Source organism: Crocodylus siamensis, chromosome 1, assembly GCF_052110815.1.
Source record: "Crocodylus siamensis isolate JL-2025a chromosome 1, ASM5211081v1, whole genome shotgun sequence".
NCBI classification, from domain to species: domain Eukaryota; kingdom Metazoa; phylum Chordata; order Crocodylia; family Crocodylidae; genus Crocodylus; species Crocodylus siamensis.
This window is the reverse complement of record NC_143395.1, coordinates 419,552,885-419,576,626: the sequence shown is the minus strand read 5'-3', so window position 1 is coordinate 419,576,626 and position 23,742 is coordinate 419,552,885. Positions and strand designations below refer to the sequence as shown.

The 23,742-nt window shown below is 48.7% G+C and overlaps 1 protein-coding gene across 4 annotated transcripts in view; it reads left to right on the top strand.

Annotated features, from left to right (window-relative positions):
• The window catches only part of SLCO2B1 (solute carrier organic anion transporter family member 2B1), a 160,435-nt gene extending 137,042 nt beyond the window's left edge, over positions 1–23,393 (top strand). For all 4 annotated transcript variants that reach the window (XM_090030908.1, XM_090030907.1, XM_090030909.1 and 1 more), the window contains 4 exons: positions 14,667–14,836; positions 18,640–18,704; positions 20,363–20,483; positions 22,851–23,393. In XM_090030908.1, the coding sequence (XP_089887034.1) occupies positions 14,667–14,836; positions 18,640–18,704; positions 20,363–20,483; positions 22,851–23,025 (531 nt within the window). In that variant the 3' untranslated portion in view covers positions 23,026–23,393. The remainder of the gene's footprint in view (positions 1–14,666; positions 14,837–18,639; positions 18,705–20,362; positions 20,484–22,850) is intronic.
• The last annotated feature ends 349 nt before the right edge of the window (positions 23,394–23,742 follow it).

The window sequence follows — 23,742 nt, the reverse complement described above, 5'->3', positions numbered from 1 at the left end:
TAGGAAACTGGCTTTGAGGCAGGACTCAGAGAGTGGTAATAGACAGAGCTGAGTCATCATGGTGCTTGGTAACCAATGGCATCCCTCAGAGCTGAGTACTTGGACAAGTGCTTTTTAACATGTTCATTAATGATTTGGACTTGGGTGTTAAAAGTGGACTGGAAAAGTTCACAGATTACACCAAATTATGGGGGACTGTGGTCATGCTGAAGGATAGGCTGAGGATACAGGCTGACCTGGTCAGGCTCTCAAGGTGGGTGGATCAAAACCTGATGATGTTCAACACTGAGAAGTGCAAGGTGCTCCACCTGGGAAGAAGCAACATGCAACATACTTACAGGCTCGGCAGTGCTACACTTACCACCACCATAACTGAAAGAGACCCTAGGGGTCCTGGAAGACCAAACAATGAACTTGAGCCACCAATGCAATGCCGTAGCCAGCAAAGCAAACAAAACCGTGACATGCATCTACCGATGCATCACAAACAAGACTAAAGATGTTGTCCTCCCACTTTACTCAGCCTTGCTGAGGCTGCAGCTGGAGTATTGCATCTGTTCTGGGTGCCACACTTCAGGAAGGAAGTGGAGAAGCTTGAGAGAGTCCAAAGGAGGGCTGCACATTTGGTTAAAGGTCTGGAGAGCAGGCCATATAATGAGAAGCTGAGAGACATGGGTTTGTTCAGCCTGGAGAAGAAAAAACTCAGAGGGGACTTGGTGGTAGCCTATAAGTATATAAGGGGTGTACATCAGGGAGTGGGGGAGCATCTGTTCACCAGGGCTCCCCAAGGGAAGGCTAGGACTAACAGTCATAAATTGCTAGAAGACCACTTTAAATTAGACATAAGGAAAACTTCTTTACAACTCAGGTGTCCTGGGGATAGAATAGACTCCCCCCAGAAGTGGTACTCCAGTTTCGCTGCTCCCCCTCACCCCCCAGTTGACAATCGGCCATGGACGGTAGGGCGAAAATGTAAGCATTGGCCCCCAGGCACCGGAGACCCAAGGTACACCACTACCCAGCAGTCTTTCCTGCCCAAGCACAGGGGGACTGGACCTTATGATCTCAAGTGGTCTCTTCTGGCCCCTAACATCTATGAATCATCCAGGGATGGGCTTCTGGGAAATAGGAGTTTTTAAAAAGGTCAGGCAGTCTGAACACTCCCCTCCTCTCTTGGTTTTCATCAGATCCAGTTTTGCCATTGGGACCCTTATCTAATCTCTGATATCGTCCATGCTCTTCAGAGGTCCCTCTTGATTTCTGCTAGGACAAGTGAAGGGCATATCACATTCTCTTCCCAAGTTTTTGCTTTTTTATGGTGTATCTATGTCATGGAACAGCCATACAAAGACATACGTTATGTGCTGGAGAGAGTGGCCAGCCTAGTACACTACATTGATAACACAGTGGTGTTTGCAGCCTACCAAGTGGTTACAGCAATGGTTCTCAACCTTTTTTATATTTGAAGCACCTCTCTTTAGACTTGAGATACCCCTTGGAAAATGCCAGTATTTAGCTTTCATTTATTTCTTTACTATAGAAAAATACTAGAGCAATTCTTCTATTGCAGATTGCTCAGAAGGACCACAATAGGTCAGAATGTTTTTAACATTATAGAGTCTTATTTAAAACCTCTGCATTTTTCTTGTGAACCATGTTTGCACAGCTAACAGTGCTAATATTCTGGGGCACCCTTGAAAGGATCTCAAAACACCCCAGGCTGCTGCGGCACCATGGCTGCAAATCCTTGAGTTATAACATCTGCAGTAAACCAGAGTTATTAACTATGCAGTGATGTAGGTGTCAGTCCAGTCCTCAAGTAAAACGTTGGGCAAAGTATCCCTATCACCATCATTACTGGTTCATCTCAAGCGGGAGGCCAGCGATTCAATAGATGTGGTAGCTGCCCCTCCTTCCTAGGGATGATTCAGACAAAGACACATGCACCAGCTAGAGAAGTTTGCCCAGCTAAAGCTTTTGCTGTTTTATTCTGTATATTGACAGTTTTTCCCACCAATAATGACTTGATCCAACTCTCAATGACTCTAGCAGATTCAAGCCCCACAGGAGCAGCTGTAGTACCCCCCCTCTTCCCTCCCCCAGTGACTGGACTTAGGCTCCCTGGGTGTCCTCCCTCTTATCTTTCCTGCCATGCCTTAATGTACTTAGTTGATTTGTAAAAGGGAGGCTGCCGTAGGGTCCCAGAGTGAGCCCTCATCCATCCTACAGCCAGAAGGTCCCTCCCGGACCACACTGGATCTAGTCCTGCCCCTCAAGCGCTGAGTGGGTCCTCCTGGCTCATCTATGCCTCGGGGCACCTGTTGCCTTGAAGGCTATTTGTGTCTGCCTTCCTGCCCGAAAGCCATGCCCATACCTCGTAGATGTCACCAGTTATCATTTCAGGCTTCCTCAGGCCTCCATACCCTTGTTGTGGCTCCTGGCTTTGGCTCCTTTTAGCTGACAGGGCTCCTCAGCCTAGGCCCACTGCACTCAGCCTGGCTTCTGGGCTCCAGCCCTTGGCTTCTCTTGCCTTTCTTCGTTTTTGGTGTCCTTAGCCTTGGTTTTTCCCCTCTCAGGCTTTGGGGCACCTGGCCTTGGTTGCGTCTGTGGCAGAGCACCTTTGCGGGTGCTCGCCACTAAAGGGCTCCCACAGGCTCCAAGGGGAACCTGTTTTGGAGAAGCAGCAGGGGAAACCTTCCCCGGGTACCATTTAAAGGGGGAAGATATGTGGCAGGTCACTGTTTGTGCTGGCCACTTTAAGACCAGAGCCATGTAGCCAGCAGGTGCTTGATTGTGGCAGCCATTTTAGATCCCTAGATGCCTATATAACCAGCTCAGTTCCCTGCTGCCTGGGGAAGCAGTAACATTGTCTGGTTGCAAGGCTCCATAACATCCTGGAGGTAAGGTAGGAGCTGTAGGGGACGGATTGGAGGCTCCTTGTCCTGGGTATGACCTAAAACTGCACCCTGCCAGGGGTGAGTGGACTGGTGGGGCTCTCAGTGGCACAGGAGTCCCCAGGAAATGCCAGGGCAGTTACCACCCCAGTGAAAGGCAGGGTGGGGCACCTTAATCCTAGCCCTCACCTTCAGGTGTGTTAAGTAACACTAGAGGTAGTTGGGGGCCAGGCATGGCTGTGGCCACCTGAGCCCCATGGGGTGAGAGACCCTGAGGAGGGAGAGTGGGGGCCAGGCACAGCTGCAGCCACCTGAGCCCACCAGAGAGTGAAGCCCCATGACCCCGAGTGAAGGGGGCAGAAATGAGAGCCCTGAGTGAGGGGGCGGTGTGGAGCCCCAAGTGGAGGGGGAGAAGAACCAGAGGGCTGAGGGCCCAGTACATATACAGACACTTAGTGTGACCCCAAAAGGGGCCAGAGTAAGCTTAGAACCTGTCGGGTAATTAGCTGGCCACTACCCTGGTGAGGGTTGCAGGAGAGCCCCAAAAGATGGTACGTCTGCCACCCAAGGGATAGACTAGCTAAGCCTATGGTCTAAGGGGCCCGCTCCAAGAGGGAGCAAGGCAGAATAAGTTGTTGCTGGACTGATGGATGAAAGAGCCCCTGTGAGAGAGGGTGCGGTGTGTGAAGCCCGAGTGAGAGGTGGGCGGTATGAATGTGCATGTGACTGAGGCCTGACAGCGCGACTTAAGCTTGCGCCAGCGGTAGGCCAGGAGCACAGTAACATCTGGATGCCATCTGCGAGTTATGGGCTGCCGTATAGGGGAGGTACAGAGCTGCAGTTAGCACCCCCTGGCATTGGGGCATGAAATGGGCAGCCTTCCATCTAATTAATATACTCATTAATTAAAAGCAAGACATGGCAGACAAGTCAGGTGTGAGGTGTGCCCAAAGGCAAGTGGGGAACCTAGCACTGTGGGTAGGTGGGGAGTCCCACTTTGCCAGAGCGCCCCACTTGAGCTGTGGATTTCTGTCCCAGGTTGTGCCCCTCTTGGACTATGGCCCCTGTCCCTGGTTGTGCCCTTCTCAGCTTTATGCCGGCCTGCTCTTGAGCCCCAGCCACTGGCTGGGCTTCAAAACTGCACGTGCCCCTTGGGCACCAGTGTGCACATGGGGTGTGTCTCCAGCACCCCTCTGTGGCCTCCTTATCACTCTTTATAGCCATACCCAGTCTGCCAGTCTGAAGCTGAAACAAAAACACAACCCCACTGGCTATAGCTAAAATACCTCCCCACAGGGTACCACTTCCCTGCAAGCCTCTTACTTGCAGTTCCCAGGGCAGCTCCGGAATCAGATAGTTACTCTTCTGCACTCATCCTGCTCCCCCTCAGGGGTTTCCATCCTGGGCCTGATGACCAGCCTGCTTTCCCTGCTAGGACTTAGCTCAGCTGCCTGCACCCCTTTGCTTCGGGGCTGCCTAGACGCCTGCCCTGGGGCAGCCTGTGTCTATACGCCTGTCCCCGAGCAGTTAGCCTACTTTCTAGCTGCCAGCCCTCCCTGAGCCAGCTATAACTTCCTCTTAAAATAAAAGGAGCCTTTGGCTCTCCGTTACAGGGACCTCAAATGGGAACTGAATCAGATCCAATGTTCACCCAAGATTTTACTCGCACAAATGTGTTTCACTGGCCTATTTTTGAAGCAGCAATGCAAGATACTGCCTGTCATTATGATGAGACAGTTTCTGATTAAAAAACCCCAAAAACATTAACATGGTATTGCAGGGCTGTGAAAAGTTGAATCAAAATCTTGAAAAAAGTTGCCAGATTTCCATTTCTCTCAGTGACATGGTAGCTGCATACTTCTTACCCAAAAAATCTTGGACAGGCAGACAGGACTCTGTGTTCTTCTCAGAGCCTGGAATCGGTGATACATCAGCTGCCTCAAACTGCACTAACTCAGAAGATAACCAAATCCCAAACTCTCTCACGGCCACCTCTTTTTCTCTAGTGCCACAGCGCAAGCTGACCAGGGTTATTAACACCCAAATACAGAACTCGGAGGGAATACAGCTGCCTTTTAGCTGAGTGGAAGCAGATCTGTTTGTTATAGGAGAAGAAATTGGTGACATAGAAATAGACCCTGGGCATTTGTTTTATTTAACTAATTCTCTATATCAAGGCTGTCCAGTGAACAGCAAGGGACTAATTTGCAGTCCCCCAGCTCCCACCGAGCAGCAGCTGGGGTATCTGGGTTTCCACTCCTTCCTCTGATTTCTGCTTCCAGATCTCACCCCAGGGTGTGGGGTGGCTCAGCCTGGCACAGCCTGCTGTGCCAGGGAGACCACATCTCCTTAGCACAGTGCAGTAGGGGAGCCCACAGCCAGGGAGCTGAGGGTGGGGGCCAGGGCACCCACACACTGTGGTGTAGCAGGGGGATGTCCATGCAATGTACAGCTTGGGGGGCCCGTGGTGCGGCCTGCATAGTGTGTGACCCCCAGCCACGTAGAAGCTGGACAGCCCTGATCTATATATTATTTCACCGGTCCTGGAACAGATGCAGCCACAAGTAGACAAATTCCTGTTTCAGGAATATCAAGCAAAACACCTAGATCCAGTTGGCAGGGAGCAACTTTGCACCTTAAGTGTTAGCTAAATCTAAATATATCACTAACTCAGGTGCATCCAATAACAGCCACTGTTACTGTCTACAGCTGTATACAGGAAAGAATCATTCTTAAGTTTGCTCTGGTCCCTGACACCAGCATCCGAGAGATGCTGATCCCATATGGAAGCACCACTGCTGGCAATGGCAGACCCATAGCAATTAAGAGATTTTAGAAGAATCATTCTAGGGTATAGGCAGACTAGGCTCTTTGGGTAAATCTGATATCTTTTCTTAGACCAACTCAGATAGTTGGAGAAATTCTTCTTTGCAAGCTTTTGGACACAAAAACCCTTTGTCAGGCTGAGGGAGCATCTGCAGTTGGTGTGTGCGCTCTTCATGGGTGGAATGAATAGTAAAGAAGCCAGAGGCTGGTGTGCACGCCTATCATTTTGGGGTATTAATTAGGCTTAATCCTTAGACAAGTATGTTGAGGAGATTTTACTAAACCAACACTTAATACCGGTGGATATCTGCAGACATTCAGCAGAAACTGCCAAGTGTTGGTTGTGGTTGTTACCTTTCCTAAGGTGCCTCTGGTCAAGCATCCCACTTGAGTAGCAGCATAGCTCAGCCACTAAGCAACTGGAAACACCTTCTATTCCTAGCTCTATTAATAGACAAGACGCTTCACCTTCCTGCAGCCGTGTTCCCTCTTCCATCTCCTGTCAACCCAGGTGATTAGATGACATTGAATCATAGAGAATAAGGGCTGGAGGAGACCTCAGGAGTTCACATCTAGTGCAGCCCCCTGCTCAAAGCAGGACCAGCCCCAACTGCATCATCCCAGACAAGGCTTTATCTACCCAGGGCTTCAAAACCTCCAAGGATGGAGACTGCACCACCTCTCTGGGTAACTTGTTCCAGTGCATTACTACCCTCCTAGTGAGACAATTCTTCCTCATATCCAACCTCAACTTTCCTTGATGCAACTTGAGCCCATTGCTCCTTGTCCTGCCGTCTTCCCCCACTGAGACCAGCCCAGCTCCATCCTCTTTGCAACCCCGTGCAGAGAGTTGAAGGCTGCTATTCAATCCCCCTTCAGTCTTCTCTTCTGCAGTGCATGGGATTTTTCCATCCTTAGCACAGGACTTTGTCCTTTTCCATATTAAACCTCATGAGATTTCTTTTGGCCCAATCCTCCAATTTGTCAAGGTCACACTGAATCTTAACCCTATCCTCCAGCATATCTACTACTCCCCCCCAGCTTGGTGGCATCTATAAACTTGCTGAGGGTGCACTTTGCCTTCTTTCAGGTCGTTGATGAAGACATTGAACAAAACCGGCCCCAGGCCCAACCCCTGGGGCCCTCCACTTGAGTCTGGCTGCCAACTAGACATCCCGCTGTTGATCGTTACTCTTTTAACTGGACAATTCAGTCAGTTTTCTATCCACCTTACAGTCCATTCATCCAACCCACACTTCCTTAGCTTGCTTGCAAGAATGTTGTGGGAGACTGTAGGAAAAGCCTTGCTAAAGTCAAGGTATATCATGTCCACTCGTCTCCCTGTGTCCACAGAGCCAGTTATCTCATCGTAGAAGGCAATCAGGTTGGGGAGACGTGACCTGTCCTTGGTGAATTCTTGCTGACTGTTCTTATGTTTATACACACAAATCCTAGCACGGGCTGGGGGGCAGTCAGCTGAACACTACCTCCATACAAATAAATATTAGGTACCATCATTTTTTACAGAAGCAAATAAATTCTGCATAACTTTAATAGCCTCTTTCAAGCAAGAAGCCTTCCCTGGTACACACACAAAATAGGAACTGAGTGGACGCCATTCTTGGGAGTATTCATTTTAACCGATAAACTTCCTGCCTCACTTCCGAAAGTGCTCATCTGTGGCATTGTTCTTGTTTCAGCCTAGTTTCCTCTGCTTTAAAGTGCTCACACTATGGATTTGTGCTTATGTGATGCATGCATGTGTTATTTGTCTTACAGAAATCTTCCAAAGCCCCACTGAAAATCAGGGCCCCATTAGACTGGGTGTTGTACAAGCAGCGTTTGCTTAAGTCAGCAATAGCATTTCTGCAGGCTTTATGAGCTCTTAAGAGGCATCCCCTGCAAATTCCCAACCTAATTGCACCAGGGATATGCATTCTTCTGAACAGCAACCAGCTATTACTATGTGTTTGTATAATGCCCAGCACTATCTTGACACAGGAAGTGAGGCATGACATCTGTCCGTGCACGCAGGTCATGGCAACAGAGCGATGCTACCCACTTGCCATCTGAAGGGCTGTACACCCAGTTTTCTGCAGGACAGCTTTGATATCTTTGTGCTTCGGGTTCAGCAACGGCACTGTCAGTAGCTCCCGGTTCCTCAAGATTAAAACTTAAGGCCTATCTGTCACGCAGCGAGAAGACGAGTGTGCCCATGACAGGGTGTGTGTCCTGCTGCTAGCTAGCCTAGATAACAGAGCCAGGTGGACTGCATCTATATGAGAAGGAATGTGCGCAAACACAGCTGAACTTTATTCTCCAGCAGTAAAGCTACGTTATTGGTTTCATATTCTCTGCTTGCAGAAACGGCACAGGAGAAGGAAAAACGAGGCTATTACATTGATGGTATTACTCCAGCTCATGCCATCATAGCTGTAATTAAGTTTCTGTTAGGGTTTCCATTTCTCTCAGCTGCTCCTCACGGTGCTCAGCCCTTCTCCATGCGTGGCTATGGAGCGGTGATGCCGTTGTCTTATTCGCTGCATCGCCACGTACCTAAGCACTCCTCCTGTGTGCAGAGCTGGCATCCACTTCATTTCTGCAGCCCGTTTCAGGGGAGATGCACACACCGTGCCTTCCTCTTGCTTTCCATACTGCAGTAAAAAAAGGCCTTGTGGACTGAAAGCAAATGCTTTGGCCTTTCTGAACGGGAGCATCAGAATAATCACATCTCCCTGTGGTGTATGACAGGGCTGCCCAGACTGCCCAAGTTGGAGGCTGCACTCTTCTTTCCGTATTTTTAATTTATTTTTGCCAGGAGCGGCCTTCCTAGGTTAAGACAGTCTCCTGGGGCTCTCTGCCTGCAATCTCCCTGCTACTGTGTGCTGTGGCCTTACGCTGATATACCACCCTGAACCCAGTCCCTGCAAACCCAGTATATCAGAGCTGGTCTTTCAAAGGCTGTCTTCTACAGTGTTTGTACTGAGGATCGCTTCCCCAACACCTGATTAACTAAAGAGCTTTTAGGGCCCTTTGTACCCTTTTACATGATCTATAGGGGCCAGTAGGAGGATGAGATCCTTCACCCCTGGAGTGCATTACCATATATTTCCCACATAACTTACTCCGTTTCCCCAGGGTTGAGGGGTCTGGCCTCCAGGGTATCGCCTTTCATGCCAGCTGTGGATGAGACTTGAACCCGTCAGTGCCAAGGAAGGTGTTTGTACCCTGTAAAGAGTAAGGAAACTCCAGAAGTTTAAATACCCACCAGGAGAATGGATGAGGGAACAGGCACAGGTTTGAGGCAGCCTAGTTTTCCCTTTGAGAAAACAATTGGCAAATATTACTGTTAATATTATTTGACTTCCTGCTATGAAAGTGCTTGTGCTTGGCAGCTTGCCCAAGCAAAAGCTTAGCTGCTTTTCATTCCTGCAAACCATAAGGCTGTGTTCAGTGGCCTGATCAAATTATTTTCCTGGGAGCCTTGATTGGAAACGCTACGATTTTTTGATTGGAAATTTGAGCTCGGGTTTACCTTGTGTTGCACTTGCATAGTAATAATAGTATATATTGAATGGAGCATGGTAGGTGACAGCACCTCTTTGCCAGATGCTCTCAGAGCTGCTCAAACACCCATGGTTTTGTTATGTGTTACCCATTAGAGGCGCTGTAATGAACCTGTGACTCGCTTGGTACTGGATAGTTTATTGAGATGCTCAAATGAAAGGGAAGGAGCATTTTGATATGCTTTGAACTGCACCAGTACTGACTGGCTAAGCAGCAGCTCTGCAGAAAAGGACCTGGGGGGACAGGGGACAGTAAACTGAACAGGATCCAGCAGTGTGTCCTTGGTGCCAAGAAGGCTACCAGCATCCTGGGCTGCATCGGTAGGAGCGATGCCAGCAGATCGAGGGCAGTGAGTCTTCTCCTCTATTCAGCACTGGGGAGGCCACATCTGGAGTCCTGTGTCCAGCTGTGGGCCCCCCGATACAGAAAGGATGTGGACAAGCTGGAGAGAGTCCAGAGGAGGGCAATGAAAATGGTTCGGGAAGTGGAGGTTGGATATTAGGAAAAACTTTCTCACCAGGAGGGTGGTGAAGCACTGGAACAGGTTACCTAGAGAGATGGGAGCATCTCCATCCTTGGAGATGTTTAAGACCCAGGTGGACAAAGCCTTGGCTGGGATGATGTAGCTGGGGCTGGTCCTGCTTAGAGCAAGGGGTTGGACTGGATGTGACCTCCTGAGGTCTCTTCCCGCCCTCATTCTCTTTGATTCTATGATGTTTTTGGTGACTGAATTAGGGGCATGAGACACAAAAGTCTTGGGAAACTGTTCTGACTTGAGGTTTGGGGCAAATTGATTTCTACACGATTCAGGTTCCTTGTAATTTATAGACTGCCATGCTTGTAGATTAGAGAGGGGCTTTAATTAAGCTGAGCTAATAATATTTTGTTAAGCCCCCTGTGTTTCTCTGCTGAAAGATATTGTAGAAGAAAAGAGTGTTATGTTATGCAAGGTATCCAGGTTGTAGTCATATTGATCTAGAGGAAAAGGCAATCAAGAGTCATAGTAGAGATGTATCTTTTATTAGACCAACAAGATTTTTGCCAAAAAATTTCTTTTTCTTTTTTTTTTTTTTTTGCAAAAATCTTGTTGATCAAATAAAAGATATAATCTCTACTATGACTTCTGATTGCCTTATGTTATGCAAGACATCCACACGATTAAGCAGCTGTGGACTTCAACCTGAAGAAAATGGTGTGTGGTCTCAGAGAACTGAGGTTTTTCAAACCTAGTGTTGAAGTACAACATTCATATGCTACAGCCCACTATTGTATTTACGTGATAAAGCATAAACCCGTGCCTGAAGAAGGAAGACGAGTGCCTTGATTTGTAATTTCTCTCATGCATGGCACTGCTGATGAAGTTAAAGGAGTGCCTCTTTATCTGAGCATGGTTACCAGAAGGTCCCAACGGGCTGGTCGCTGTCCAAATACAGATCAATTGGGTCATTGGCCCAAAGAGTTTAGAGTCCGGTTGGACAAGACAGATGGCACATAAACAGTATCTCGGTGACACAAGCCCTTTTAGTTTCATACCAATCTGGAAACTCAAATCCTGCATCCTGCCTCATGACAGCTGATTTTTTCCCATGGAACAGAAGTAGTTGCTTCTAAAGGAAGCACATTTTTGCTGGTAGCAAATGCAGACAAGTTGGAAAACGTGACGTACAAGGAGCGTAGTTTGTCACCCTTCTGCCTGTATGGATTGTGTGGCATCCTATAGCATGAGAAATCCATTTAAAGAGATGTAGCTCATGTGCAAAGTAGCTTTATTCAATCTACTTCCTTGAGGCTGAAGGAAAGAGCATGTCCTGTCTTGCTCAAAATCCTCCCCTTTTGGCCCAGTGTTGTGAGTCAACATACTGCTCAGCTTGGCTCTAGTTTGTGGATGCAGGTTGCTTCTCATGGAGCTGGAGTGATTAACAGCAGGGTGGAGCCGTGAGCCCGCCTGCCATGCCTGTTGTACCTGTTCTATAAAGAAACAAGGGAGTTCAGCTGTCAGGTTATGACGCCAGCCCCTTCTGCGAGCACTGACATTGCCCTCAGCTTGTTTTAAAGCAGCTGCTAGAGAGCGAGATTCCCTGTAAAAAGATGAATGGTAACTAAAAACGTAGGAACTGGAAAAATCTATATCCTTTGCCTATGGGATCCTTTCTTAACTAATAACATGCCAGTTATTTATGGCCCTCTCTCAAAGGCGAGGCTTTGCATTTCCCCCAAGCAGAGTTTTTAATTTAATATTTCATGTGGGCTTCATGAAAACAAGCGATTAATGGCTTTGGCTAGGACAGGCCCTACAGGGACAAGCAGATAAGTTTGTTCGAAGTTACCTACTCAACTCCTGCCAGTGCCATTCGGCCTTATGCAGCAAGACAGTTTTATTTACACTCTAGACCCAGTTGAGACTATCAGCTACACTGGATCTGGTGCTTTAAGATGTATTTCTCTAGCCATTCTTTTGCTTTTATTTTATTGGTTTGAAAGATACAGACAAGCCCAACAGCCCACTTGACTAGGGTGACTCAGACTCTAGTTTCTTAGCCACTGGCACATAAGGGAGTGTTTTACCCAGTAGTGCATCCCACTGCCTGTGCTACTCCAGCCCAACTTAGAGCTGGGTCAGCTTGGCATAAGACAAACTCAGATCCCCTGCACCATAATGAGACACCTAAGCTACTCTGCCACCCACTCTGTTCTCATGAGGGGTCACCAATCATCTGATTCTCCTCATCCCCCTGCTTTACCCATGGTAGGTTAGGGTACTTTTGGTGTCTGTGGGCAATTTGCCCTGTAAGTGTGCAGCGGAACTGATTATGTAGTTCAAGGAATAGATTGAACAAAGACTTGCATGGGATGGTTTGATCCTGCTTTGAGCAGGGGTTAGACTACTTGTGACCTCCCAAGGTCTCTTCCAGCCCTCGTTTTCTATGATTGTATCCATGATGGGCCCTGGCTGCAGAAAGCAAACCCGCTTCATGCCAGAGATTGCAGACACGCTAAGGGCATGTTGCTAAATCGAATAAAATCAGCACAGGAACCTTACCCAAAATGAAGGGGAAGTCATTTCAAATGATGCATGGACCTACTAAACTCATTCACTCATGATCTGAATTATGTCTGCAAGCCCTCAGCTTCACAGCGTCACTGGCTTCCTTGGGACTTGAAGACTTGGGCCCAAGTCAGAAGACCTCCTCAAAACAACCAAATGTAGTCATACTACTCAACAGAAGAAGAGATGGTCTAGGTGGGCCTCTGTGACTCTGGACAGGCCTTCATGTAGACCATTGCTGTCCAAATGGCACCTCATGGACCACGAGGCCCACAAATGGTTAAGCTGTGGGCTTCAGGGCTTATTAGCACAGCTGCCAGATCTGCTGCATTGGCCTAGCTTGCCTTCCTGTCATAGTTTTTGGATTATCACAGGATTTGGGGGCATCCAAATTCCCAGCTGGCAGGGCTGGAGGATCAGCAGAAAAGCTAAATAGTGGCAGGACCTCTCAGAGGGGCTGGGTTGTAGCCAGATGAGAAGGGAAGAAACTGTACTTGACTTTGTGCTCTATCTTCAAACTATAGGGTCAGATTTAATTGTGTAATTCTTTTCTCCTGTATAATAAATCCGTTGGCTGTTTTCTGTCCTTTGTGACTGCCTATGGTAAAGCATTACATGAGGGCAAGTGGTATTCCAGGCTAGGCCATTCTGCAGAAAGGGGAACCTAAAATTGTTTCACAACCCAAGAGGAAACTACCTGGAGCTGGGAGAGATTCCCCTACTGCCACTGTGAGATGCGGTATAAGGGCAATGGAGCTGAGGCTTGTGGGGATAAGGAGTTATCCCAGGGCAAACCTTGGTCCGTTCCTTGAGACAAGCAGTGAGCGGTGGGGAGGAACTTGGAGCTGCGGCAGTACCCCATGGCTGGCTTTGTAATGGACCCATAATTAATGTCATCCTTTGCAAGCCAAGGATGAGATTGCTCTTTAGCAACAAAAATATGATGTGACTGCTCTTAGGTGCTAAGATGTTCAGCTGCACTAGCAAATGCTGCCATGGCAATAAATTCATGTGTAAACATCTTATGCATATAGGAAGCATGAAATGAAATCCTTGAACAGCAAGGAATGAAGAATCACTGCCAGAGCAGGCAGGGAGGAGCATATTCAAGCTGTGGGCTCAGCTGCTCGACGGGACAGTGGGTGGGAAACTGGCTGCATAGTAGGACACAAACAGCTCTTATGAACGGACCTACCTCATCCTGGTGCGAAGTGGTCAATGGTGTCCCTCAGGGGTCCATGCTTGGACCAGTGCTTTTCAACATCTTTATCAATGATTTGGATGGGGGAGTGAAAAGCTCACTGGCCAAATTCATGGATGACACCAAGTTATGGGGCAGTATGGCCATGCCAGAAGATAGGTTGCAGATACAGGTGGACCTGGACAGGCTTGAATTAGGCAGACCAGAACCAGATGAAGTTTAACACTTCCAAGTTTAAGGTGCTCCATCTGGGGACAAACAGCCCTCGGCATACATACAGGCTCAGAGGTGACAGCCTGACTTGCACCACAGTTGAAACGGAGCTACGGGTAATGATTGACTGTCGCATGAATATGAGCCATCAGTGCAAGGTGGTGGTCATCAGGGCAAACAACATGCTGGCATGCGTCAGCTGACACATCTCGTGTAAAACCAAGGAAGTGATACTCCCGCTGTACTCAGCAGTAGTGAGACCACAGCTGGAGCACTGCATCCAGTTCTGGGCGCCACACTTCAACAAGGACATGGAAAAACTTGAGAGGGTCCAGAGAAGAGCCACCCATATGATCAGGGGTTTGCAAGGCAGACCATGCGAGGAAAGCCTGAGGGACCCTGGCCTCTTTAGCCTAAAGATGAGAAGGTTGAGAGGGGACTTGATAACAGCCTACCACTATATCAGACAAGTGCATCAGGAGCTTGGTGAACAACTGTTTGCTAGGACACCCCTAGGGAAGACCAAGACCAATGGATATAAACTCCTGGAAGGCCACTTCAGGCTTAATACCAGGAAAAACTCCTTCCCAGTGTCCAGGCTGTGGAATAAACTCGCTCCAGAGGTGGTGCAGTCACCCACCCTGAAGGTTTTCAAGAGGATACTGTCCAGTCACCTTGCTGGAGTCATCTAACCCCAGTTGTCTTCCTGCCTAGAGTGAGGGGACTGGACCCGATAATCTGCAAAGTCCCTTCCAGGCCCTAACAACCTATGAATCTGTGAAACCCAACTGATGGGATGCATGGTCTGACCTGTGTGGGAGGCCCCCCATTCTCACCTTCCCTTACATCTGCCCTCTGCCTCTTGCATCTCCACAGCCTGGGGCAGCTCAGCACCCTCTGGCTTCTTTTGTCTTTTCAGAATTACACAAAATGTAGCTGTATCCTTGGAAATGGGCTGGAAGGATTCGCCAAGCCTGGCACCTGTGGCACCAACTGTTCCCGGTTCCTCATCCCCTTTATTGTGTTGTCCTGCCTGGCAGGCATCCTGGCGAGCATTTCACATACGCCTTCCTTCATGCTCATCCTAAGGTAACGTGGCACCACGTGCATGCACTGCGCGTTGTCCGGTAGCTCCCCTTCCTGATGGCATAGTCTGGGGATGGGATTATGAGGGTAGGAACCGTGAGCCAAGTACATTTTATCCAAACCACAGATGTTTGGGGTGGAGGGTGTTACACTTACCTCCTCTGCTAGACTCATGCCCAAGTTAGGGCTCATGTCCCACCCATGGGGGCTCTGTAGAAATGAGAACAGGAAGATAATTCCTCCCCCCGGGCAGCACTATGACAAGACCCAACAGGTGGATAAGTAGACAAATGGGAATGGGCTCACTGACAAGGTAACAGTAAATCTGAGTCCATTCATAGGCCTGATTCTCATCTCAAGCTGAGTTTGCACCTGGGGAATAGCTCTGGGGCCTGCTCCCCCAGCCTCACACCTTGTATCACAATGCACCCCAATGCAAAGTGGGGATAAAATACAACCAGAGAAGAATGATAGCACATGCCATACCTTTGCTTTCAATGGAGTCCCTGCTGGTGCCACTCCAGTCTCCTTCTTGTCCTTTACCACGTACAGCTAGCGTGACCTAAATCTGCTGCTGGCTTTGCCTTGGTTTCTCTCTCTCAGTCCTGGTGCCTGTGTCTTTACATTAGAGTAGATTGCAGACCCAGAAAAGGTAAGTACAAATTCTATATAGTTCTGCCTTTGCAGCAGCATGCAACAAACTTGACCTACTAACCCCGTTTGCCAGCAGATATGCGGAGCCCTCTTATGTGCCTGAGCCAGAAAGAAAGAGCTGTTTTTCAGTCAAATGTCAGATCATTAGGACTAATTTTCTGTTCTTGCACAAACCCTTCCTAAGGGCTGTGACTTGTTAGTAGACCCGGCATAGGGCTGTACTACAGTAGGTCCCTGCTCCTCTTCAACTGCAGAGGCTTTTTCCATCTCTCTTTATCCACTGCAGCTCCATCCTTTGCAGCACTAAGCAGTGAGTCAACAACATCAGGCTGTAAGCTGCTCCCTGGGTGTGTCTACACGTGCATTCACTCCACAGTAAGTTACTGCGCAGTAAGTGTTTTTACGCCAGCATCTACACGTGCAGATGTTACAGAGCAGTAACACTGTGTGCAGACTGACTTAGGACTAAAGTTAGTCCCAAGTCAGTCCACACACACAGCGTTACTGTGCAGTAAAGCATCTACAGGTGCCTTATTCCACAGTAACTTTTTGGGGGTTAATTTATGCCCAAGTTGCCATAAGCCACCATAGTTGCTGCGCAGTACAGGCACGCACATATAGACATGCGCCCGTACTGACCAGTAATTTTCAGTTACTGTGCAGAAACCTAAGTTACTGCACAGTACCTGTGCATGTGTAGACGCGCCCACTATGGGGCAGCCATCAGCACTGAGGAGCTGTCAGCATTTCAAAACATTCAATTCATCTCCTAGGACCTGTGACATTGTCCACTGGAGCAGCTGTTTCTATCCCTGAGGACTTGGCCATATGTATATCCCGCTCTTGGCACATCTGCAGATCAGAGTCTGTTGGCTGGCAGCAAGTGCTGGGGCTGGGCATGTGCCCAGGTTCCCTTGTACTCTGTGTCAAGGGTGCAGGGTATGGTCAAAGCCAGCAGCTACCCTGACCTCACTGCCCATGGCAGATATTGTAAAGAGGTGATAAACCAGTTTAGGACTGGATTGTTTGAGACTAGTTTTTATAAGTCTTGTAGTTAAGAGATTGAGTTGCCTCCTGTCTTTAAATCAGAGGCTTAGGATAACACATCCTAGGTTTCTTGGGCACTGCCCATCTTGGAAAAGTGCAACATACATAAGGCCAATGAAGCAAAGATGAAGGGGGAGTTACCTGCTCATAGGATGACCCACGTACTTTGCTGTGTGTTGTCTGTGTGTATGCCATGACCCACCAGCCTTCCCTGCTATGGTTGCTTATGTGCTGGTAAAGTGGCTGAATGCTATGGTCAGATGCTTGCTGCCCTTTCTGGCATCAGTACGTAGCACGAGAGCACAGGTCTCTGATCCCAAGTACCTGAGCTATGTGTGCAGAGCACACCTATGGACACCACACCCTAAAAAACTCCAGCCGTTATACTGGTAAATAGTTTCTCCACTGATAGCACGTGTGTATGTAGGACTGCTCACCCTTTGTGATGTGAGGGGCTCAGCTGACAACCAGAGATGCCCTCCTCACAGATGTATTTAAAATACATAACTTCCATTATTTCTGCTTGTACATGCTACCCCCTTCAGACGTTCACAGCATTTTAAAGCCAGGAAGGGGTCATGATATTTATCTAGTCCAATCCATATCGTGGTCCATTGGCGGGCAATGGCAGTGACTTCATTGAAAGCAAAAGGCTTGATCTGGCCAAGGTATTCTATCATTCTGGTGTAGTGCGCCCCTGGTGCCAAGAAGGCGACCGGCATCGTGGGCTGCATTGGTAGGAGCAGTGTCAGCAGATGGAGGGCAGTGATTCCTCCCCTCTGTTCAGCACTGGGGAAGCCACATCTGGAGTCCTGTGTCCAGCTGTGGGCCCCCCACTACAGAAAGGATGTGGACAAGTTGGAGAGAGTCCAGCGGAGGGCAGTGAAAATGGTTGGGGGCTGGGGGACATGACTGGCGAGGAGAGGCTGAGGGAGCTGGGCTGATTGAGTCTGCAGAAGAGAAGACCGAGGGGGATTGAATCGCAGCCTTCACCTCCCTGCAGGGGGGCTGCAAAGAGGATGGATCTGGGCTGGTCTCAGTGGGGGCAGGTGACAGAGAAGGAACAATGGGCTCAAGCTGCAGCAAGGGAAGTTGAGGTTAGATATTAGAAAAAGCTTTCTCGCTAGGAGGGTGGTGAAGCACTGGAACAGGGTCCCCAGAGAGGTGGTGGACTCTCCATCCTTGGAGGTTTTTAAGCCCTGGGTAGACCAAGGCTTGGCTGGGATGATGCAGTTGGGGCTGGTCCTGCTTGGAGCAGGGGGCTGGACTAGATGTGACCTCCTGATTCTGTAATGCTGGTTACATTGTGTTATTCTCCACAGAAACTGTATGTTACACATTTTCACTTAGGACCAAAGCCAGCGCCAATGAACCCAAATGGATTTTTTTGTTGAGTTCATAGAAGCTGCATCAGACATTTATTGTTTGAGCTGAAGCATATGCTTATGGGTAAAAACCAGAATGGCTCTCGGTAAATTAGTTCTGTTCCCAATGCTACTCACGTCCCATTATGATCCTGGATATATCACTAGTGGCTCCATGCCTCAGTTTCCCCATTTGTAAAGTGAAATCATCTAGTAAGTGGTGTTTTCCTAACTTTCCCATCAGGAATGGGGCAGGAACACCAAGCACATGCACTGCTTTCCAGCAAGCATGACACGGAGTTGATTGACTTTGTCAGGCTTTTCTAACAATTTATCTTCTGTGTTTCCATGTAGTAATTCCGGTCACCTGGCATCAAGAACTGTCTTTATTGTTAGGTGATATTTTGAACACTCAAACACACACTAGGTCCTGAGGTGAACCTCTAAAACGATGGCTACTGGCTGCAACAGGGAAGCGCTAAAACCACCACCCGCTCAAAGTCAGAACAGTCTTTGTTAAACACATGAATGCTTGGAAACAACATCAATCTTAAAAAAAAAAAGTTAGCTGTTAACAGTGAATTCCGTTGGGCAAAATATGAACACAAAGGAACAGGGAGATTACAACCCCCTGGTTGTGATACATCTCAAGGACCGAAGCCAGAGCTCCAGGATTTGTGTGGGTGTAAATGAGCAATGCTTGTTGGAAGGTAGCCAATCCCTCTTGCTATTATTTTTCAGGACTGTTCAACCTGAAGATAAATCTTTTGCTGTCGGGATTCAGTTTATGTTGCTGAGAGTTTTAGGTAAGTGAAAAGCTGTTGCAAAGCAGACATGAAAAGTTATGCCACTCCTTGGCATCCACAGGGCGCAGGTGAGAGGTGAATGAAGATACCTTGGGGGGAGAGAAGAAGAGGTATTGGGGGTTAAGAGGGCATCTTGCTTGCCTCAGCCAGTGCTGAAACATTATCACCAGCCAGGGGAGACGGTGGTGCTGGACCCCTGGGGTCTGTCCAGGGGGAAGTGGGGAAAAGATCTCTCTAAATAGATTCTGCAAAGACCTTGGGGACCTTTCTGGTACTTGGACAATGTCTGGGCCTAAATGGCTATTTGCTTCCAACACATCCTAATGGCTGGAAATAATGTTCAGCAATTAGGCCCATTATTTTTATGATGATGGGAATTAATCCTCACCCAGGGAGCATTGCACTTGCTACTGCATTCCTGATAACGAGCATTCTCATAATGTTCCCAACAAACAGGCAGAAATGAGTTTGCCTTTATATGCCACAGGCCTTTAATATAGAAAAGCATGAAAAGAAAAAGCCATCACATCTCATCCAGCCCTCAGGCAGGCCAGGGCTGTGCCCTGCTCTTTGGACTGAACTGATCTTCAACTGCTTTATATATGGCATCTGCTCATCAGCGAGTGAGGGTGGATAGTGCAGTTATTCTGCTGACTGGTGGGGCGTTTTCTCTTGTGGCTGTAGAGACCAATGTTAGACTTGCAGGTCCTGCCACAGTGGTCACAGGTGCATGTGGCATATGGGGCTGTTTCCTTCGGTCACGTTTCTGTTGTAATTTGAGTGGCCAGTTCTTGTCATGATGTTGGGCTCCATGGTGGAGAAGGGAGCACCACTTTGTCCTGTCTCCTCCTAAGGCCTGCCCAAGATTTAGGCCAATTCCAAAAGCCTTCATATCCTACATGCAGATGTCTTTCAAGCACAATTTTGGGCACCCTACTCTTCTTATAACTGCTTTTAACACTCCAGTAATCACTGGACATGTCTACACATGCATTTACGCTGGCTTAAATTTACTGCGCAGTAAGTTACTGTGCCATAAGTGGGAATAGGCTGCATCTACATGTGAAGGCTACATGTGCCTTAATGCTGTGTGTGGACTGACTTGGGACTAAAGTTAGTCCCAAGTCAGTCCACACACACAGTGTTACTGTGCAATAAGGTGTCTACATGTGCATTACTGTGCAATAACTAATTGGGTGTTAATTTGATACATACATGATGCAGGTATCAAATTTATGCTCAAGTCAGCATTAAGTCACATATTTGCTGCACCCTATGGGCATACACATGTAGATGCACATCCATACTGCTCAGTATTTGTGGTTACTGTGTAAATCTACACATGTAGATGCACCCACTAATTTTCACCATGTGTCTGTTTTGCTGTGGCCACAGAGTGAACTTGGTCCTGTCTGGTAGAAGACCTGCACTGTTCCTTCCCCGCTGCACTAGCTTTAGGCATCCTATAGCTACATGGCCACTTCAGGCACGGGACAAAGCTCTCTGCTCATTGCTTGAGTCTCTCTCGAGCGTCAGGCCAATCTCAGGAGACCTCCCCCCAGCCATTCTGCGATTTCTCAGATCTGCCTAGGAAGAGAAGCAGAATAGGTCTGTCCTTGGGCATGGAGATGCTCATGTGCCATCTGCTTGGTTTGCAGCCTGGATGCCAGGACCGGTGCTATACGGGAGCGCCATTGATACGACCTGCATCCTCTGGGAAAGGAAGTGTGATCAGAAAGCCGCTTGCCGGTACTACAACAACGATCTTTTCAGACAAAGGTACGGCCCCTGCGCGGCTGCCTCTCCATGCTCCTTTTGCATAGGCTGGGGGCATCCTTAAGAGCAAGATGCTGCCTCAGTTCAGGTAGCCAGGTGATGAGCACGAGAGGGGAGGATGGGCAGGTAGAACAGGAGGAAGGCAACGTCATGAGTTTTGCTCAGTGGGATTTTCACTCTCACAGGGAGGCACCAATTAGCTTTCACAGAGGAGCATCCACAAACCATCTTGCATTTTCTGAGATACCTGAGTTGGTAGAAGTCAGGTGAGGAACCAGGGACCTGTTCATTGGTTTCCCTTATAAATATGGATACCTTCTCTAGCCGCTGCCGAGCACAGGAGCCTGCTCTGCCCAATGGACAGCCTTCCACTCAGTCCTGAACAGCTGTGCACCTGCTTCCTGGCAATGGTCTGAGTAGGACAGAGCGCTCAGCGGAAAGCAGGGTGGAGGGCTGCCAGGGGGGTTCAGGGCAGTCGCCAGAAAGCACTTGATGCACAGTGCAATCCCATGTTGACGTGTGTTTATGACATCCTTAGGGATTCTCCATCTCTCTCAGGGATGATACTTCATCCTGGGGTGGCACATCCATCCCAAACTGTCCCACGGTGCATGAATGAACACAGGGCACCCTAGAGCCTATGAGAGCCACCCTCTGACATGTCACCGATGCCCTGTCACCTAATGCTGTTGGTGACTTCAGTGGAGCAGTGAGGTTGAGCATCTAGCTCTTAGAGGCCTCTGTTATCATTGGGAGGTTGGAAGGGACCATCCCACCTGCCCCACAGCAAGACTGACACTCACATTACATTCCATTATCACCCCTTGCAGTGCAGCTGCATCTAGTGTCAGTGTTTCATCCGTCTGCTTCTCACCCACTGTCAGAACAGCTAAACTACGGTGTTTCCACCCCCTGTTTAAGTTAGGATTAAGTGACTGAGGTTTAACTTCACTTCCTGAAGATTAGGAGCAGACGGATGAAGCGGTAGGGACCAGCAGACACGCGCCACTCAGTGTTAAGTCTCCTCTCCTTACACCAATGTCATTCAACAGTTGTCCATGCTCTGAATTCATTAAACAGCTCCTGATCAAATGACCTAACTTGTGGCCTGACTCTGTCATCCTTGCACTGAGCAGGATTTGCTGCTGCCCTGAGGAGGTGCCCATCAGCCTGGATTCTGGGCACGACCTTTTGTCAAATGTTTCCCTTTTGCAGTAATACAGCTCGACACAGCTCTGGCTGTGGTGATCTAGTTGGGGATGGCCCTGCTTTGAGCAGTGGGTGGACTAGACCCCCTGAAGTCTCTTCCAACCATTATCTTCTATGATTTTATGATTCTATGTGATTTACTGGCACCAAATTAGGACAGGGGCATTATCCTTTGGTTGTGCTATGCTGTAGGGATTCAATCCTCCAGCCATTACTACACCGAGGTCAATATTCAGTTCCTGTTTCCTTTTCTCCACTGGCACCATTGTCAGGGAGCAGTCACACGTCATCAAACCGATACCCCATGTCACTGATTGGGGATTGGTCTACAGCTTGGGGGGAAGTGTGGTGTGGAGGGGAGTGCTTGGCGGTGCATAAGCTGTGACTGGGGACATTTTCACTTGTTTTTTGCTTTCCCTTCTCTCCTAAACAGCAGTTCAGAAAGGTTTGTCTGGATTGGTTTGGATTGGGATGATCCTGTCCCAGGCAGGGGTTGGACTAGTTCACCTTTGAGATCCCCTCGATCCTTAGTTGTCTATGAGCCTATGCTTTGATAGCCTGCATTTGACTGATACCTGCAGTGTACTTGGTGGGGGGGTAGGGTTTGGACCCATATTCCTGAATTCCCAAGGGCTGAGGCAGGGGTATGATGATGGGGGACCATGATTGAGGGGAAGTGCGGACACGTCTGGCTGTTAGAACAACAACTTTTCTTGACGAAGCAGTGCAAGGGAGCTGAGTGAAAAAAGTGCCGAGAAAAGCCAAGAAAGGGGCAGTAGAGTTCTGGAAGTGCAGGAAGGCGGTGGGGGAGAGAAGAACAATGCAATGTGGGATGTCTGGAGGACCAGCCAGACCCATGTCACATAGCACTGGTGCCCATATGTAACTTTGGACCACTTCAAGAGTACTTGATTTTCCAGGTACGCTCTTGAACCATTCCAAGCCGCTTTACACCAATTGAATAGGCTTGTATGTCTGTCTGCTTGAGATTTAATAGCATTTAAGCCAGTCTAGGTGTTACCTGCCCTCCCTTTGAGTTGACTGAAAACAGCTAGAGCTCAGGGCTCGTTTGCTGCCCACCCTGGGGCGTTGTCTGCCAGGCGCCATGCTCTGAAATTCCTCTCCCTCAGCGCTCCCCTTTTCTGTGTTTCTCCACCCCAGGTACCTTGGACTCCAGCTTTTCTTTGAAGTGGGAGCCCTTCTGTGCTTCTTGGCTGTGTTTTTCATTCTCAGACAGCAGGAGAAGGAAATCAGGAGCGCGGCGGAGCCAAAAGCAAACCCAGAGAAGGAGAAGCTGGCGGAAATTTCAGAGAAAACCCCAGATTCCAAAGTCTAAGAGGGAGAACGTGAATCCCGTTTGGTCCCCGGGAGACAAGAGCCACGCAGCTTGCCTTTGACTGTGAAGGAGGGATGGTTGGATGGAGACTGAGCTGGCAGGGAGACCACTACCCATCTTTCTACTTGGAATCGACAGCTTTTGCTCTGCCTTTGTTTTTAAATGCGCTCTTTTACATCTAACCAGGACTGAAGGGTGCTCAGACACGTTTGCTTGGATTCATCCATCCTTATGTACCCGTATCAATTCCTCTCCTCCTAAGCTTTCATTTACCTGGCAGGCAGGAGGAAGCCAGTGTTTTAAGCATTTAATGCGCACAGCTGAATTGTTTTAATAAAAGGTAGGGTTGGTTTTTTACAGTTTACAAATGTCTCCCTGTATGGCATTGTGTCCTTGCCTAGAAACCTCAGTGGTCACAACCCAACACCTTCCTGCTCTTCCTTTTGCATGGTGGGATTGTTCCTGGCTGCGGAAAGACTAATCCACAGACACATATAGCCCTGCCTGCACACAGCGCCAGCCCGGGAGAAACTATATGTGCAGGAAGTCGGTGGTGGAGAGGGAGTCGGGGCAGGACTGGGGAGGGAGTGGCACCAAAGCCGTGCCCCCATAGGAGTCACTGAGCATGCCCGGGAGAGCGGGCTCTGAGCAGGAGCCAGGTTGCAGCATACAAGCATTTGCAGTAATCCTAAATTGTGCTTTTCTGCTGCCTGTGCG